Raw genomic sequence first — 20454 nt, 5'->3', positions numbered from 1 at the left:
TGACATCCCGAGATTTTGTTATATAATGAAAATACATTTCTTTAAGGAAATGCTTTGATAATTTTTATCATATTTTGTTTTGGGAACAAATTCCGCAACTGTTTTCTTTAAAAGATTACTCTGATTTTATAAAACAAAACATAAACAAATCGGTCTTTTCTAGCCATGAAAATGGGGATGTCACAGTATTTTTGTCGAACTAATCAATTATTAAGCATGTAGGATATTACCAGTAAGGGATTTTGAGTTCTGCATCATCCTCAGGCTTCAATAAAAACATCAACTAATGCTCATCACTTTCAAGTAAAAATCTATGCAATTTAAACTTAATTATAGTAAATCTAATCAATAACATAGAAAAAGGTAAGGTTAAGAATAATTACATTAGATAGTTCGAAATCGAGCAATTGTAATTTAACATGTATGAGACCGATTATTTTTGGAAGTATTTACTTTATTAATAAGAATTAAATACAAGGTGACTGTTTTGTCCTTGATGAATTTTGGTACCATCGATATACACTGAGAAAGAAATAAGAATAGTTAAGAAGATATATCATGTTGATTTGCAAACATATAGGATGGTCAGTGCATAAGTTATGGCTTTAAATTTGGGGAGGATTTGAATTTTATTTTAGGGATAACAGAAACCGGTGAAGGTTTGAGCGGAAACATTGATGGACAATGTGTTTGACCAAACATTGGTCAAGATGACGTAAACAATTTAATCTAAGAGTGGAAAATATATAAGTGAAACACAATCAAAAATATTTATTGTTGTAGATGATGAAATAAAGTTTCTCTTTTAGACATAGAATTCAATCTTCTATTTTGTAAACGTAAATGTTTTACACTTGGGTTGTGGTGACTTAGTAAAACATGTGGAAGATATGGTGGATAACCTATTGACCCATGTTCAAATCCTGACACTACTCAGCATCTGTGGTCATGGAGGTTCGCCTGCAATGACTCCAGGGCATGAGGTATAGCCTCATGTTCGCAACAGGGTATTAGTGTTTACGCGAAAGCTGGCACGGAAACCCTCCTTAGGGTAGTTCCCTTTCCAAAAACAAATGTAAACGTCTTAGTCTTTTCCTCTCTCTAGTGTCACTGTAATGGGTTTTATTATTAAATCGGTAAAATTGTGGATATCATTAATATCTAAAAAATAATAATATTTCAATGGTAAATTTTTACTAATAAATTTATCAATAAATTCACAATGAACTATAAATAATTGTTTTAGAATGGTTAAAAGATTTATAAAAGTTTATAATTTCATAAAAAGTTGTAGTTTGCTAATATTTATATGGAAGTTGTAATGAATAACAGCATAACAATGCTGACAAATTCACATTCAAATGGAATAATAGAGTAAAAAATGTTTAAAATTCTAAATTCATATGAGTTTAAGCCCAAAAATGCAAATAGATGAATAATTCAACATTTCATAAAACTCAAAATGTATTTAAATGATCAAAATTTTTTATCCTGCTTTTGGTCCGTTTCACTAACTTTGTCATCATACATTAAAACGACTTTTATGGATTTCTCTTGACAAACATAGGTCAACACATTAAAAAATCGATATAAATGGTATAATTTTGTTTCTGTAACTAAATGAACGAAACTAATATGCTTAAAGTAAATTGATTAAGTTTTTTTCACGACCTCCCAACAAGAACACGATAATAACAAATAATAAAAACATAGTAAATGCAAGAAATTGAAGAAGAATAAGGAGAACAGAGTAAAGTAAGAGCTTGGAAAAAAGAATTGGAGAAGAAGATTGCTTAAGAAGAACACTGTAAATCATAAGACTCAATCCAAAATCGTAAGAATAACCACCTCGGTGTAATCGTATATATATGGTGTTTTTGAATAAGGAAATCATTATCTTAAAAAAAAATTGGGATCCTAAGATATCATCTTGAAGATTTTCGGCTATTCATCTGGAAAAAAAGAATGATATCAGCTATATTAATTCAAAACTTCAAATTAATTGACTTTCTTATTTAATTAGTTTTAAAATTCAAACAATTATCTCAAACTGATTCATTTTATGTGGGATATATTGGGAGATAAATTATGAATAATATTGACTTTAATTTTGACTCTTAAATATTTTGCTGATTTAATGGGATTAGATTATATTTTATAGGTTAATAACTTAATTATGGATATGCTTGTTTAATGAGTTTTTTAATAAATAAATAAATAATAAATAAAATATAAACGGTTTTGAATTTGGAAATCAAAAGCTATAAATAAGGAAGTTAAATTAATAACAATATTAATTAGAGAAACTGATATGATGTATATAAATAGAATGATATATTTCAATTGATAAAATAATTACTGAATTAAAGATTGTATAATTATTATGGATTCTATAATTAAATGTAATTGTGTTTGAATTTTATTTGGAGAAGATGATGTCAACAATTTGATCTAAGGGTGGAAAACATAGGATTAAAACACAATCAGGGACCCTGATTGTTTCATTGGTGAATTAAAGGTTCTCTTTTAATAATATTTAGAGATTCTCAGAATGTATCTCGGTGGCCATACATATGATAGTTGGGAATTAACAAGCTCCCATTTTCCATAGTAATAAGCAATACAAAATACTCACTTGAACTCATAATATGGTTTTTGAGAGAAAACAAGGTCAAAAACAATAACTTTTGCTCTAAAATATATTTTCATTTTAATATATATATTAGGTACGAAATAGTAGTCAAAATCCATAAATCAGTAATCCACTTCTACCTCACAGTAGGCAAAATTACCAAATAGTAGTAAAAAAAACCTCGTAGGTTTTTGGTCGAAACCGTAGACCATTTAAGATCTACGATTTGGGAAGTCGTATAATATTGAGAGAATATTGTAGACCATAAAATGGTCTACAATTTTGTTTTGAAAAATGATATATATATATATATATATATATATATATATATATATATATATATATATATATATACCAAAGTCGAAACCATAGGCGAAACAGTAGACAAATTCAAAAGTCTACGGTTTTGGGGGCTATTTCTGGCTAATGGCTTAATTCTGGCTAAAAACTGAAAATAGCTAGTTTAGTAATTATCCTTTGATATTACATGTTTAAATTCAATAAAAAAAAAAGTTTGGTTTGGTCTAAATTCAATAATTCTATTATGTTATAGTTTGTTTATATAAAGGATTGAGGAGGCTCGCCTGCTTAATCAAAGTCATTGATTAAATCTCGGATACGTTTAACAAATGAAAACCCCAAATCGAGACCGGGCCCGATTTGGGTATGTTCCTCTTGTTTCCCAAATTTTTGAATGAATCATTGATTTTGTACTTAAATAGTGAACATAAATAGTGAACAAATTGCAGATTTTTTTTTTTTTGGGAAATTTTATACGTATCCCCTTCCCACACCCAATTGTTTTGTGTATCCCCTCATAGAGTCTATTAGTGTTTGTATATCTCTCATGATGTGACCATTTATATGAGTGAGGGAGGTACATATAGTAACATTTTTTTTTAGCTTAAAGACAATTATGCAAGACAATAAAGGTACAAAAGGTTAACGTGTTGTGTTCAGCTCGTATGCATTCTGTCAATCATGGGGGCATTGAGGAGAGGCAAAGTGGACAGCTACACAGGGCCCAATGTTTTTATTATATATATTTATTTGAAAATAAAAATTTATAATAACAATAAAGACCTTTTTATCTAGTTTGTTATGGGCCCTTGAGAATATTTAATTTTTTAGGCCGTGAATTTATATACACATAAACGCTCTTAACATTTATGACTACCGCCGAGTAGGTGAGTGTTGGCATTTTGTGATGAACAAGTGGTAGAAGTACAAACTACTTTAGTGGTCACGGAGTGGCCAACGTTAAACTTATCACACTCAGGCAAGTGAAAGTAACCACATGTCATCATATCATGACACAATCTTAATCCGTCGACCACTTTAAGACATGAACAATTTAAGTTTGTTGTCATTTTGATGAGAGACGCGTGATAATAGTTGAATGTACTACAATAATCTATACGTGTGAGTCGAGTGAGTATTGATAGAACCAATCGAACTAATAGCTACACTTCATTAGTTCACTATCATTAATAGTTAATAAGTAGTAATAAATTAATGGATAGAACTAGTGGACCCACATGTCTTGTCGTGAAAATAATCCCATTCATTCAACCGATTCGAGAAGGTAAATAAGTAATGTTTTGTTTATTACCTAAAATATTACATGTCTTATGAAACAATTTGGGCATATGGAGTTCAAAATATATACACATTCACATTATTTGTTTATAATTTATATAAAAGATTAGATTTTATTATATTTGTATTATCTGATTAGGATCCGTTTTTTTCCGACTCGAGCCAATAACCGATTAGGACCTGATCGATTCAATTGATTTGTTTATTTCTTGTTTTTATCTAATCTTAAAGGGTGTTATTATATGTATCATCTCACCCTCTCACCACATAAATCGTCACATCATTATGGGTACACAAGCAGTGGCAGACGCATAACATTTTCGTAGGGGTGATACTAAAAAAAAAATCAAATAAATATATATTAGTAGTGTCACTCGTGTTTTAAGCCAGTGCATCCAATAAAAAAAATATTAAAAAAACATTTTAAAAAAAAATTATACTATGTGCCGGCGTCGGAGCAGTGGTCTGGGACCCCTAAGGGACCACTAAGGTTCGCCACTGTACACAAACATTATTGCATTCATATTAGGGTACGATAAGCAATTTAGGAGTACGTATAGAAATTCTCAAATCTTAAATTGTAAATATTTGTTACTTATAAAAATTGAACGACTTTGCAATAAAATTTTTTTTCCCTAAAAGGTCGACTATAAAGGAATGTCATTGGGTGCACGCTTTTTGAACAAGTACTTGTAAAATAAGTCTATATAAACCACATTTCATTTTATACCAACACATCATAACATACCATATTTTAAAAAGAAACAATGTGGAAGTTAAAGATAGCAGAAGGAAATGATCATTATTTGTATTCCACCAACAATTTTGTTGGCCGGCAAATTTGGGAATTTGACCCCGATGCTGGAACTCCGGTAGAGCGACAAGAAGTTGAAGATGCACGTCAGTATTTTAGAGACAATCGAAGGGAAGGTGTTCATCCATGTGGCGATCTGCTTATGCGGATGCAGGTTAGTGTCAACTAGAAGGAGTAACTTAACTAAATTATATGAAAATACTTTAATATGGGTTATATTTTCAAGTTAACAGATCAAATGAATAAGTTTTAAAAAGTTAAGTAAAAACAAAATGGTATAAACGTTTTGAAAGTCACATATAACATTACCTAGGTGTTTACTACATTTTAAATTAGTGTCCCTAAAAGAATTTTGCTCATTTTCGAACGGTGTAAACAAGTTTTGATTTGTATTGATGCATGTGTTTTAATATCCTATTAATGATATGTGATGAATATGGATTAGCATAACCATAATAATCAAGAACAAAACACAAAATACACAAGTTATATGAACAAAACACAAAGTACACAAGTTATATTAGATTTTCTTTAAAGTTTAATTCACGTTATGTAGGTCATATTATAACATACTCCACACATATTTCTCGCTTAAAGTTGAAACACCAACCAATTTGTTTTGTTTGTCATTTTGTGTAGATTTAAGTGGTTAATATATTTGATTAAAATAATATAAATGCATTTCACATCTTTGTTTATTTTTATGAAAACTATGAACTATTTATTATATATTCGAGATTGAAAACCAAAAACAACTTTATTTATATATATATATATATATATATATATATATATATATATATATATATATATATATATATATATATATATATATATATATATACACACACATATATATAGAGGTTCTTTAGAGAACCTTATGATTTTCAAGAACTCGAGAAATCCTTATACGTCCAACATTTTTTTAAACCAACAACCAACACCACCATTGGACTCCTAAAAATGCGTTTAAGCCAAATCCAGGATCTAAAATCATAAAATTTGGCAAATTATTTTTTGAAATGTGAATATATGCACATCTAGATGTGCATGCATGCAAATTTATATTTTTTTAGCGTTTATTGACGTTTTCATGTTGCGACTCTCTTAAATGTTGGCATTAGAGTCTCATCGTTGTATTGGTTTTCACAAATGTTCAACGGAATAAGAGTGTAACATCCCAAAAACACGATAAAAAATTTCATTTTTAAATTGAAAGAAACGATTGTTTTCGATCTCAAAACCATATCAAGTCAAGTCTCAAATACAAATATTTCCCAAGATCATAACATCATAAATCTCCCAAAACATATCTTCGAAGGATGTGTACGATCACGTCTTCGTCTTGCCACGATCATCTGAACTCTGAAGTACCTGAAAAACTGTAAGTTAAAGCTTAGCGAGTTCCCCCAAAATATCACCACACAACATAACATATACAACATTGCATGTTGGGTCCAATCAGTCATCGTACTGGAATACCCCCGGTCCAATTAGTCATCGAACTAGAATGCCAATATACAACGAGTCCGTTCAGTCATCGGACTGGAATACCCTCGGGTCCACTCAGTCATCGGACTAGAATACTCGTGGTCTATTGGCTCACGCACATAGTAGTAAAGCCTCAACCCAAAACCATAACATGTTGACATATACATAACAGATAAACATATCGCCATTCAATAGACAACGGGCAGATCTACGGATCACTAACGCATAGCAACATCCTATATATCATGACACATATCTAGCAGATCACTACATAACAATAACATCCTATATACCAAGATACATAATCTGGTGGGCCGGCATTAGTGCCTTAGACCCACAAGTACAGTGAGAAAAAACTCACCTCTCAATTAGAAAATATAATTGATCATGCCACAACTCCATGTACCAACTCTACGGGTCAGCTATACATCAAAATTGACCTTGTCTTAAAATATTGTCCAGTTACCCAAAATACCCTTAGGTCAAACTTGGTCATACCCTGGATAAAGGTCAAAGTTAACTTAGTCAGTTGCAACATCGTGGTTAGCTCCAACCACGTCGTGGTGACTAGAGAACAAAACAGTCGCATGGCAGCCATCCACCATGCTGTGGTGACCATTCATTATGTCGTGGTGACTGTCCAGACCAATTTATACTAATAAGCTCTTAATCCATCAAACCAGTCATTCAAACTTCCCATAAGGCATTCTCTCATCCAATGCACCATAAAAAACATTGCTTTATATACATGCATGTCCAATACATGTCTTGAACTCAAATTAGGTCAAAATAGCACAAAATGGGGGCCAATATCACATGCAATAGTTCAAAACTCTAAGAAATTCCATATCCAACACTCCTAACCCCAAAGGGACTATGGGAATCCATAAATTTAGCAACTTTATGGAATTCCAACACTCCAATAAGTCCTAACATGAAGGACAAGGCTTAAAAACCAAGATCTATGCACAAAGAACTAAAAAGCATGGAACTTGAAGGCTTACAAAAGTCCATAAGATGCACAACAAGAAAAATGAGAAGACTCTATTGTTGAATCCAAGGCCAAATGTCACCTTCTTTTTCTTTTAATACCCAAAAATCAACACCAAAGGCTAAAGGCAAGTTGGAGATTAGGGTTTCCTTGGAGGCTGAGAGAGTGTGATGAAGAGTAAGGGTGAGCAACCCTAGCCATCACATTCCCTTAAATAGGGGTGCAAACGTTGGATATTAAAGTTTCTCATTGAACCACCACCACGCTGTGGTTATAAGCCACCATGTCGTCGTGGTCATTTAAAACCCGCAATACAAAATGCTATGTCACGTTGTGGTGACTCTCCACCACGTCGTGACCACCTCAAGGAAGGTTTATACATAAAAGTTGATTTATACCTAGACCAAATGTTACAAGAAGTTCTCGAGTTCTGGCAAATCTGTAAGTTCTCATAATATCTTATATATATATATATATATATATATATATATATATATATATATATATAGCGTTAGAGAGAGAGAGAGAAAGAGAGAGAGAATTAATGTTATTTAAGAACTAAAATAATCATGAAAATTCAAAAACAATTTTATTCAAAAAAAATATTTTGAGACATCTAATCATTTTTTTGACTTTATAAGACATTAATTCGCATAATAAGGACTTAATTCGCTGGAAAAAAAAGTTTTTTAGAGCATATATGCACAAAAAATCATCTTTTTTAGCGAATTAACTTCTTAATAAGCGCCTTAATGGCCTATAAAATAAAAAAAGTTAAAAATAAAAAAGATAAAGTGTCTCAAAGTATTTTTTTTATAGTTACCGAGTCTTCACTTATTTTGGGACATAGTGCTAGCCACTTATTTTGGAAATAAAAAAATACTATAAAATACAAAATAAATGGAAATTTTTAATATATATATATATATATATATATATATATATATATATATATATATATTCGTTATTAAAAAAATTACCTTTCTTTTTGTATGTTACATGAAAAAAAAAATCATTAAAACATTCTAATAAGCTAATACACATTACACTATAAATATTCAAATAGAATTTTTGTAATATTCTAATATTCAACTAAAATTGTTAAAATAGTTTAGTAACCTACTATAATTATTAGAATATTAAACGTAAAATTTTGTTAGATTATTTCTCTCTCTCTCTCTCTCTCTCACACACACACACACACACACACACACACATATATATATATATATATATATATATATATATATATATATATGGAATTTTTATTTTTTATGTTTTTGGATAAAAGAATGATGAAAATAATATTTAAAAAAAATAAAATTTTCCATTTTATATGCATTTTAGATTATATTTTTAAATATTTTGATTTTCAAAATGAGTGTCTACGATTTGATTTGATTTCATATATATATATATATATATATATATATATATATATATATATATATATATATATATATATATATATATATATATGAAAGAAATGATGAATATGTAATTATGTATCTTAAATGTGTATAAGATGGATGATAAGACAAGAAATATAACCCCAAAGGGTAAGAGGTATCATGACAACTTGTTCGGTAGTGAAGAGCACGCTACATTGTCAAGGTAACCACTCCACAACATGTTTACAAGCCTTGGGGTGGTGTAATCAGTTTTGTTAATTATTAAATAATTAAATTATATTAAATCGGTATTTTTTAGCTCAGTTGGAATCTGTTCTATAAATTATTAAATAATATAATTATATTAAATTGTAATAGAAATACGATTATGCTCGAGAAATCGATTCCGTTTGACTCGATTATGTAAATATAAAAGGTAAAAATGTAAGTATATTTAAGCTCAAATAAGATCGATAGCTTTACGACCCTATTTCGATCTACTCAAGCTCAACTCGATTATATACTTGAGTAGCTCGAGTTTTAATCAACGACTCAATTTTGAGTCGGTCTCAAATATCTTACGATTTGGTTTGACTAGATTACACCTTAAACCTAAATAGCACCGGTCATTTAAGCTTTTATGGTTATATCAATAGATTTATTTATCCAATTGTGTTGTCTACTTAGCACTGGTTACTTAAGCTCTTATGGTTATATCAATGGATTTTGTTATCCAATTGTGTTGTCTACTTAATATAGCCTTTTGATTTTAAGTAGTTTTTGGCAACTTTAACTTTTGATTTTATATAAGATAATCTTATATTTTTGGAAAATTTATCATTATTTTTCTAAACTTACAAATAAAAGATATAATTTCCAACCAGGTTTTTTTTTTTCAAACTTGCTTTATATACCACGGATAATTATTATTTGAAAATTATAATTCAATATTACATGATCGCTTTTAATACATACATACAATTTAGACGTGATAAATAATATAATCGCTAAAATTAAATACGTGATAGACATCTTTGTTGTATTTTTAAATACACAGGTGGAAAATCATAAAGATTAATAATAATTTCATAAAGTTAAATAACAAAAATAATTACTCCTCGAAGTTGACCTATTTTTTAATTGTAAATGACGTTTATTAATTTATGAAAAAAGATACTCAACAAAATTTTATGGACACGTTAAATCTCACCAAACCAACTAGCTTCATCCTAGGTATTTTCCATTAAATAATATGAAAAAGGACAAACAAATATAATATTTAATAGATATAACAAATTATTTTCATAACTTGGGTATATAATTTATAAATTACACACAAAATAAAAAGAAAATTCAGTCAATTATTATTCTAAGGAACATAATGTCATAATCTATAAACCAATATCTAACAAGGACTAAATTACCAAATATAAAAACTTTATATTTTAAATTAGGTGTGAGACCCATGTATTACATGAGTTTATTTTAAAAAAAAAAAGAATTAAATATAAAATTTTAACAATTTGAAAAATTTGAATTTATAAGAAAAATGAGAAAAATTTTGAATTATTAAAATTAATGAGGTTTTAATGTATTAAATACATTACATATATAAACCATTTCTAATAAATATCTTACATATATATTGCCTTAAATATTAAATGTGAAATTTTAATTTATCAAAATGAAAAATACAATGAAATGACAAGTGGAAAATAAAAAATTTAAAAATTTTAGAAAATGACATGTGTCCAAATGAATAAGAAGAGGACATGTGGCAAAAAAACTTTCATTTATTAGAGTAGATATTCTTTTATTTGATTACAAATTATAACATAATAGGTACTCAAACTCTCATTTTAACAATGTTCATTTTACATGCAATTTGTCTTTTACAGTTTATATGCTAATTCACACTCCATTTTAGTTGATATATAAAAGTTATATAATAAACGGTAGTGCCATGCAGTTGATCAAAGAAAACGGAATTGATTTATTTAGCATACCACCAAGAAGATTGGGAGTGAATGAGGAAGTAAATTATGATGCAGTGACAACATCAGTTAAAAAAGCACTCCGATTAAACCGTGCAATTCAAGCAAAAGATGGTCATTGGCCTGCAGAAAATGCGGGCCCTATGTTTTTCACTCCTCCACTCGTAAGTTGATATTGTAAATGGTGTTTTAAAATATTTGAAAAAAAAACAGTACACCATGAAAATGGAATGAAAAAATAAATTGTCAAATTCGTAAAAAGTTGGGATTTACTGAAGAAATTATTGTTTCACTGTCTCACATGTTTTCTCTATTAAGTCGTTCTTTTTACACTTGCTAAGTTTATAAATCAAAGAAGAAACAACACATATACGCATGATATAACTACAAATGAGTAAAGATATGGGGTTAATTGTGTCAATTCACACCTTCTAATAAATATATTCAATGTGCAGCTTATTGCTATGTACATCAGTGGAGCCATAGATACGCATTTAACCAAAGAACACAAGGAAGAAATGATACGTTATATCTACAACCACCAAGTAAGAATTGTTTCCATTCTTATATAAGAGAAGAAAAAAAAACACAAATTGTCAACTCAAAGGGCTAAATATAAGAAACAAAAAACGTATTTGTACTATAACATCCTACTTCAATTCTTTCTATTACAACAGTGTATTGAAAAAGAAAATACTATGCATACTTAGAAAAAAATCTACCTAATTATAACATTGCACTTTCAAAAAAAAAATATCATGGCTACAAAAAAAATCAATTTTAACACTGTTATTTTTTATTTCAATTTAGTCACTAAGTTTTTTAATTTTTGCAATATTGACTACTCAACGGGTCAACCCAATAGTTACCTGCTATGTGGCGCTGACAGAACATGATGACATGGCACTTGGTGTTAAAATTGAAAAAAAAAATGTAGTGACTTTTTTGTGATGGTTATCCAAAATGTAGTGATTTCATAAGAAAAATGAAAAATCAACCGACAACCGAGTAACTGGTTATGTTTTTGATACCCTAAATAAAAATAAGTTTTTTGATTGTTGGCATTGTAATTATGTTGTAATAGTAAAAGTCACATTCACTAGCAGTTTCTTCCATTCTTTTTCAAATCGTTCTCTTCCATTAGAAAAGTAAGCAAACATCGCTAGATCAAGAGTAAGGTGTGTGTAGTTGAAAGTTTTATCTTTTGTGAGTTGTTGAACGACCTCCACGATAACGTCTTTTCCCGTTTCCATATGTATTGTTTTTGAGATTTCCTAATTATTTTAATGCAATCATCAATTCCCAATCACAATTGGAGTGATGATGATTTCATTAAACTATTCATGAATTTTCGAAAAGCGATGCCTAAGGAAATGGGAAAAGTCGTAATCGTGGAGGTCGTTCAATAGCATAAAAAAATATAATACTTTCAGCAACACACACCTTATTCTTGATCTAGCAATGTTTGCCTACTTTTCTAGTAAAAAGAATGGAAGAAACTATTTGGTGAAAGTGGTTTTTACCGTCACAATATAATTAAGATGCCAACGATCAAAAAAGTTATTTTTATTTAGGGTATAAAAAACCTAACTGGTTACTTGGTTGTCGGTTGATTTTTCATTTTTTTTTTCATTGTTCTTATGATAATGTCAAATTGCACAAAAGTCACTACATTTTGGATAACTATCACAAAAGTCACTATAATTTTTTTTTTCATTTTTGACACACAGTATCACATCATCATGTTACGCCAGCAACACGTTACCAACAAGTAATTAGGTTAACCGCTTAAGTTGTCAACATTGCAAAAAATTATAAAACTTAGTGACTAAACTGAAACACAATATGATGCAATGTAAAGATCAATCTTTTGTGAAAATTTAATAACTTTTGTGTAATTTAGTAATTTACTCTTGAAAAATATACCCATTTATATCTGATAAATAGTTTTGTATTGGAATGATGTTTCTATAATTTGGTAGATTATCAAAAACTCAAAATTTAATGTCATAAAAAGAAATGAAGTAAGATGTTGTAATAAACAAATAAATGAAAAGGCGTTGCTATTTCTTGCATTTGCCCCTAAGTAAAACTTCAATAATGATTTTGTTAGAATGAAGATGGAGGGTGGGGATTTTATATAGAAGGACACAGCACCATGATTGGATCTGCTTTAAGCTATGTAGCCCTACGGTTACTAGGAGAAGGACCCGATGATGGGAACGGTGCAGTGAGCCGAGCAAGGGAGTGGATACTCGAACATGGCGGTGCAATGTCGATTCCTTCTTGGGGGAAAACTTATCTATCGGTAAAAAAATTCACAAACTCACATCCTAATTTTAAACATGCATGTGCATGTGCCTTTATGTATGAGGCACATTGTGCCTCGTACATGTATACATATTGTCAATGTCAAATATGTCTTCATACAATATCATATGTATCACACACTATGTGCCTGATACAACCTTAATACGCCATATATCAGGCATATTGTGGATACAATATGTATCAACTAATTTTTGTACCTTCATGAGTAGGTACTTGGGGTGTATGAATGGGATGGATGCAATCCACTTCCGCCAGAATTTTGGCTTTTCCCAGAAACTTTACCATATCATCCAGGTATATGCATGTCATTTTATTTATAACATAAAAAGATATATATATAGTCGTTGGATAAAATTTATTTAACGAACACCCAAAACTTGTGTATCGAAGAGTATAAAAGTTTAAAAGATACCAACCTTTGTACAATCGTACAATTTATTTATTTCTAATCCTAATTTCGTGGGCTATTATAGTATTATGCAAATGAAATTGTGAACAAAGTATGTCGAATACAGAAGGAAAAATAAAAATTTAGTAGATCTGACAATTTTTGTTACTTGTTATGTAGCAAAAATGTGGTGCTATTGTCGGACAACTTATATGCCCATGTCATACTTGTATGGGAGAAAATTCCATGGTCCAATCACTGATCTTGTTTTGCAACTTCGACAAGAAATTCATCCGATCCCATATGATAACATAAATTGGAATAAACAACGCCACAACTGTTGCAAGGTTCTTATAATCATTTATTTTTAGCAACATACATTATACATATGAAGGGTAATAATAGTAGTTGTGAGAGATCTTGAAAAAATTTGTGTGATTTCAATTGGATGCAGGAAGATCTCTACTACCCTCATTCAACACTTCAAGATTTGTTGTGGGATAGTCTTAACTACTTCAGCGAGCCACTTCTTAAGCATTGGCCTTTTAAGAAATTAAGAGAAAAAGGTCTCAAAAGAGCAGTTGAATTAATGCGATATAGTGCTGAAGAGAGTAGATATATCACTATCGGATGTGTTGAAAAGGTAATCAAGCTTTAAGGATGAACCTAACTAAAAAAGTTGTACGGAGTTTGTCATGCATTGGACTGAGACTAAGATTGATGTCAATGGGACTAAAATAGCAATTTTTTGTCCCACACGAAAAGATATAACAAGGTGAGAGAGGAATTACTCTCGATCACTCGCCTATGAAAAAGTCGTAAATGCCCTCGTCGTCCTCATCATCCAAAATAGTCCTACAAAGTTTGTCCAGTCCACTCTTCTCTCATGTTTGGCTACATTTGTTACATGGGAAAAGGCAAGATTGGACATGACTAGACAAGCTTTGTAGGGATATTTCGGATGATGAGGATGACAAGGGCATTTACGTCTTTTTCATAGTCGAGAGATCGAGAGTGATTCCCTCTCCCACCTTGTTCTACATTTTCGGGTGGGACAAAAAATTGCAATTTTTGTTTCATTAACATCGGTCTCGGTCCAAGTTTAATAAATATCAAACGCAGTACAACCTATTATGTCATGTCATGTGTAACAAACTGGTCATAGTGGTAATCCTTTAATTTATTTATTTTATTATTGTTATTATTGGGATGCAGAGCTTGCAAATGATGTGTTGGTGGGCAGAGAATCCAAACGGGGATGAATTCAAGCATCATCTTGCTAGGGTTCCGGATTACTTATGGCTAGCAGAAGATGGAATGAAGATGCAAAGTTTCGGGAGCCAAGTATGGGATTGTACACTTGCAACTCAAGCAATAATCGCTAGTGATATGGTTGAAGAATATGGGGATTCCCTTAAAAAAGCCCATTTTTATATAAAAGAATCCCAAATAAAACAAAACCCATCTGGAGATTTTAGTAAAATGTGTCGACAGTTTACTAAAGGAGCATGGACTTTCTCTGACCAAGATCAAGGTTGGGTTGTCTCAGATTGCACAGCTGAAGCACTTAAGGTCATATTCTTTTTCTTTTACATATTCGGGAAATAATTATGCTTATTAAAAATTATAAAATTAAATATATTTTTTTTGTAGTGTCTTTTATTACTATCCCAAATGCCAGAGGAAATTTCAGGAGAAAAGGCTGATAATGAAAGATTATATGAGGCTGTTAATGTCCTTCTTTACTTACAAAGTCCTATAAGTGGAGGTTTTGCTATTTGGGAGCCACCTGTCCCTCAACCATATTTACAGGTAAAATTAATAATTGAAAATACCAATTTTTTAAATATAAAAATGTAAAATATCAATTTTTTACACCTACTTTTTTCTTCAGATGTTGAATCCTTCGGAGATTTTTGCAGACATTGTTGTTGAGAAAGAGTAAGTCCCTTACGAATTATTAATAATATAATATATAATATTATTTCTTATTTGGGTGATTTAATTTAATTAGGCATGTTGAGTGCACATCATCAATTATTCAAGCCCTTTTAGCCTTCAAAAGATTGCACCCAGGTCATAGGGAGAAAGAAATTGAAATTTCTGTGGCAAAAGCAGTTGGTTTTTTGGAGGAAAAACAATGGCATGATGGTTCTTGGTAAGATAAATGCAAGAAATAGAAATTCACTTTCATTTATTTGTGTATTACTATTATATTTACCACATTGTACTTATATTCTTTTTCTTACTAACACATTGTACTCTAAAAAAACCACCAATTTTAGCATAGTGTTTTCAAGTTTTTATTTCTTTCTTACAACATTATACTTTGAGAAATCTATGTATTGTTTTGTATTTATGAAAATCTATGAAATTTGATAGGTATGGTTATTGGGGAATATGTTTCCTATATGGCACATTTTTTACAATAGGAGGCTTAATTTCAGCTGGAAAAACATATAACAATAGTGAATCGGTTCGTAAAGCAGTAAATTTTTTCCTTTCAACACAAAATGAAGAGGGAGGATGGGGAGAAAGCATACAGTCTTGCCCTAGTGAAGTATACACACCACTGGATGGAAATCGAACAAATTTAGTTCAAACATCATGGGCTATGCTTGGCCTTATGTTATGTGGACAGGTATTTTTCATTATCTGTTGTTGTTGATTGAGTCAGATTTAACTGAGTCAAGCGTTGTTAATTGAGTCGGATCTAATTGAGTTAAGGCTTGACTGAGTCAGAACAAACCCCAAAGGATATCAGAGGCTATAAGACCGAATCAAAGACTTCTAATTGTGGTAATAAACAGTCTGAGGGATCGTTTGGTAGTTGCTGACAAAGTTAGAACTTCTGACCGAGTCCACATTTGACTGAAACCATATTGTTTGATTATATCTCTATCTGACTGAAACCATGTTGTTTGATTATATCTCTGTTTGACTGAAACCATGTTGATTGATTATATCTTTGCCTGACTGAAACAATGTTGTTTGATTATATCTCTGTCTGACCGAGTCAAATTCAGTTTCTTACCAGACCTAGTAAAATGCATATCAAACAGACCCTAAGCTTATTCCAAGTATTAATTATTAATATTCATTGCTAATATATATTTATATTGATATTTGTAGGCTGAAAGAGATCCAACACCCTTGCATAAAGCAGCAAAGATATTGATTAATGCACAAATGGATAATGGAGATTTTCCTCAACAGGTGACTTTTATATTTCCTATTTTACCCTTTTGGCCAATCATTTCTATTAACATGTGACATTAACTTTGTAGGAGATTACTGGAGTCTACATGAAGAATTGCATGCTACATTATGCAGAATACAGGAACATTTTCCCACTTTGGGCACTTGGGGAATATCGCAAACGTGTTTGGGTCAATTAAAATCCATAAAATAAAGTGAAAAAAATATATGCAGATCATAAGCCGGATTCTATGTATATTAATAATTAAACTCCTGTGTCAATAAAATGACGCTTAATCATAATTCATAAATGAATATAAATATATATATGAACATTTTTTTGGTGTAGTCCCAGTTATCAATGCAATATAAAATGCCTACAAGTTCATATTATCGTGTATAAGGAAGAAATATTGAACAACTTTAAAAAAAAAAAAAAAAAAGTAATGTTGATACTTACATACAATCGTTTGTTTGCTTTGAAGTTCGTCTAATCTATATCCATTGTTTTGAAAATATCTTATCTTTCAAGGTTTTCCTCCATTCTTTTTTGTGAAAGAAGCAAACTCTTTAGCTGCTTTTGCAACTGTGCCCTTGTGTTGTAATTAGAAGCCAACTTTCTATCTAAAGATGCTTTTGTAGCTTGAAGTTCAGATTTTCTCATTTCGGCTGCAGCTAAGTCAGGATTATTTGAGTACCCAGCACTGTGTTGAAGTTGGATGAAACTCGATTGGAGCTGATAGAATGAATGATCAATAGAATGAAAAACATTTATTCCTAATCCAGTTTGATTCTCAATTGGCATTCTAGAAATTGAAAAGATGAACGAAAATGGAGAGGGTGATCAACTTGAGTTGTTTCAAAAATTCTTATATACAAATGCATAACATGGAACAACAGTCAATAAGAGAGCTAGAAAGAAAGATTGCATATGCGATTATGGAAAATTATGAACTGATATAATGATCTTACCTCATTCACACACTTCCTCAATTCATCCACACGCATTTGGGATTCGGTAGCAAAAATCTCAGCTCGAGCCCTAAAGTCGTCAATCTCACAAGCTTTCAACGCATAATACTTGTCCTTTTCCTTATCTAACCCTTCCAGATTTTCCACTTCACTTTTCAAAAGCCTAATTTGAGGACAAAACTGTCAGCGGTATGAAACAGAGAAGATAAAAACGGCAATTCGATGATAGGAACCTGAATTGCTGGATTTGATTGAGATAGATTGAATCAAGGCGATCGAGTTGGGATTTGAGGGAAGAAATGATGAATTGTTGTGAGGCAATTTTGTGATCGAGCTTGAAGCACCTCTGTTCAATGTATCTGATACCAGAAAGCTTCGAAGCTAGAGCTTGAGATTTATTTTGCTGGAGCTCTTTCTCGGCCTACCAATGATCTCGATCAAATATTTGCAGCATAGAATGTGATTCTGGTTGTGTGATAGCATTTAGGGAATGATACCTGCAAAAGAGAGAGGCGTTGGTTTCTGGTTTCCTCCATTTGATAAAGTCTCTCTTCGAATGTAGATGAAAGCGCCATTGTCGAGTAACATAATCACAAGAGAAGAAATTCACAAGTTTTGTTCTGGTCTTCTGGATATATATGGATATATGTGTCAACTCTGTACAGCATACCAACTCTGCAGAAAAAAATAATTAAAAAAAAAAAACAAAACAAAACAAAAAAAAAAAAACAAAAACAAAAAAAAAAACAAAAAACAAAGAGAGAGAGATCAACTTTTGCAGGATATACTACCACCTCACCATTTTTTTTAATTAAGATTAAGTATCAGACCCTTAAGATTACCCATTTATTAAATGAGTTGATTAAAATAAAAATTAAATATAAAGTGTAAATATTAAAACATCAATGGTGTTTTTTAATTCAAGATTAAAATATAAATTTCAATATAAAAAGAAAATTATATTTATACATAGTAATTTTAATTAAAATATTTATAATGAAATAATTTAGTTTGCTATTAACTTCTATTATTTTATTATTCTCAAAAGGATGTTTAAACAAATTTTATTTGGAAACTAAGAAAACAAATAACAAAAAACCTAAGAAAAATATTAAAAAAAAAGTATGTTAGTAATATAATTTTAAATCCGTATAAGATATATAGATACATTGGAAAGTTTTTGAAAAACTGGAATCTATGTGAATTTGAACGGCAAATAGTAGCATAATTTTAGGGTAATAATGTCGAATAAGAAAAATAAACGGAAAATTGATTTAAATGACCTTATATGTAGGAATTGAAATTTGGAAGGAACGTGTATTCTTAAATCCTCATAAATACATAATTAGTTGACATTTTTAAATAAAATTGATAAATACAAAATAATGACATGTGGATTTTATTAAATTCAAAAACATCATAAAATATCAAGTGTCATAATTCATGACAAAGTAACATGGAGAAAAAAAAAAAAACTTTCATTTATTCGAGGGATTTATATTTATTATTTTTGTATAACATTTATTTTGAAAAATCTTGTATATCTCAATTTTTAAATATTAAAATATTATATTTATCCGATCTAATATTTAAATATCATATTATTCTTTATAAACTTTAAACTATCGTATCTATCTAGAAATATAATATTTTATAAATTATTATTTTTATTAATTGACTGTCATAACCTCTTATAAAACAAAATAACATATAAAAATAAAAGCTAGATATACACTAATCTATCTATTGGCCCACCATGATAAAATCCAAATTCTAATCCTATCAAACCTTAAGCAGCAAAACATTATTCCTCCTGATCATTCCCTATTTTTCTTCTCGTCGCAGCTTTGTTGCTTTTCTCATAAAAAAAAACTAGGTGATTTGAATGCATTTGTGTGAATTCGGTTCAAGCCCTAATTCAGTTTTAAGATTTCATCATCATAATCTCTTTTGTTTTCAATTAGGAGATAAGAGGATATGAAAAATAGATTGAAGAATAAGTAGATGGGCCTAGGGAAATGCAGGAAAAAGTTAGGAATGAGATGGGGCCGGTTCAAGGTCTTTGTTCTAATTTGGCTATTTTTAGCTTATTATATTTTCTAAGATGCTTTCATGATCTTGTCTTTGTTCCATAAATTACATAAAATAAGGTGAATCTTTTGGTTGACATAAATTACATAAAATAAGGTGAATGTGTATTTGTGTAATAAGATGAAACATAGATATGGTTTGAGATTTTGAAGATCTTGGAAAGGAAAAGGTTCCTTCGTAATTAAATTATCACAAATTGAAGAAAAAAATATACGATAAAGGTAGGGGTGTCGACTGATGATGCTACAAAACAAAAATACACGAAACGAAATGAAATTTTGACGAAATTGAAATTAGAATTTGTATTTGTGTCGTGTTCGTGTCAAGTGTAAAAAACACGACGTCGTGTTCGTATTCAAAATTTGGCATGAATTTGACACGATTTAGCATTTTTTGTCGTGTTTATCGTATTATCTATGATTAAGTATTAATTAAATAAACTAATTATTATTTTATGTTATCTTTGATGTGTGGTGTTGTGTTTGTCGTTTTGTAATCGGTTCGTTTTTGTTAGTTAAAAAAACGGCATCTTGTCGTATCGTCTTCGTGTTACATAAAACAT

The 20454-nt window shown here is 30.2% G+C and overlaps 2 protein-coding genes across 4 annotated transcripts; one reads left to right on the top strand and one right to left on the bottom strand.

Moving 5' to 3' along the window:
- Positions 1-4928: 4928 nt before the first annotated feature.
- On the top strand, positions 4929-17132 carry LOC145063229 (dammarenediol II synthase-like). Of its 2 annotated transcripts, none has more exons than XM_079010817.1 (14): positions 4929-5199; positions 10888-11076; positions 11368-11457; positions 13026-13220; positions 13453-13537; positions 13812-13978; positions 14086-14274; positions 14847-15203; positions 15285-15443; positions 15526-15572; positions 15646-15789; positions 16014-16272; positions 16764-16847; positions 16919-17132. In XM_079010817.1, exons 1-14 carry the CDS (start codon positions 4999-5001, stop codon positions 17027-17029), a joined length of 2277 nt encoding a protein of 758 aa, XP_078866943.1. In that variant the 5' UTR covers positions 4929-4998; the 3' UTR covers positions 17030-17132. The 2 variants fall into 2 exon arrangements, with proteins under 2 accessions (XP_078866943.1, XP_078866944.1); XM_079010818.1 differs by having other exon boundaries at positions 4962-5199; positions 10878-11076.
- Positions 17102-18479, bottom strand: LOC145063230 (cytomegalovirus UL139 protein). Of its 2 annotated transcripts, XR_013687883.1 has the most exons (5): positions 18299-18479; positions 18035-18222; positions 17802-17964; positions 17290-17565; positions 17102-17206 (listed from the first exon to the last, which is right to left on the bottom strand). XR_013687883.1 is itself a non-coding variant. In XM_079010819.1 (4 exons), exons 1-4 carry the CDS (start codon positions 18374-18376, stop codon positions 17350-17352), a joined length of 645 nt encoding a protein of 214 aa, XP_078866945.1. In that variant the 5' UTR covers positions 18377-18479; the 3' UTR covers positions 17192-17349. The 2 variants fall into 2 exon arrangements, 1 of the variants encoding a protein (XP_078866945.1); XM_079010819.1 differs by having other exon boundaries at positions 17192-17565.
- Between the last annotated feature and the right edge of the window lie 1975 nt (positions 18480-20454).

The sequence above is a fragment of the Lactuca serriola genome, chromosome 7 (assembly GCF_051521515.1).
Source record: "Lactuca serriola cultivar US96UC23 chromosome 7, Lser_US96UC23_V15, whole genome shotgun sequence".
Taxonomy (NCBI): domain Eukaryota; kingdom Viridiplantae; phylum Streptophyta; class Magnoliopsida; order Asterales; family Asteraceae; genus Lactuca; species Lactuca serriola.
This window is presented reverse-complemented; position numbering and strand designations above follow the sequence as displayed.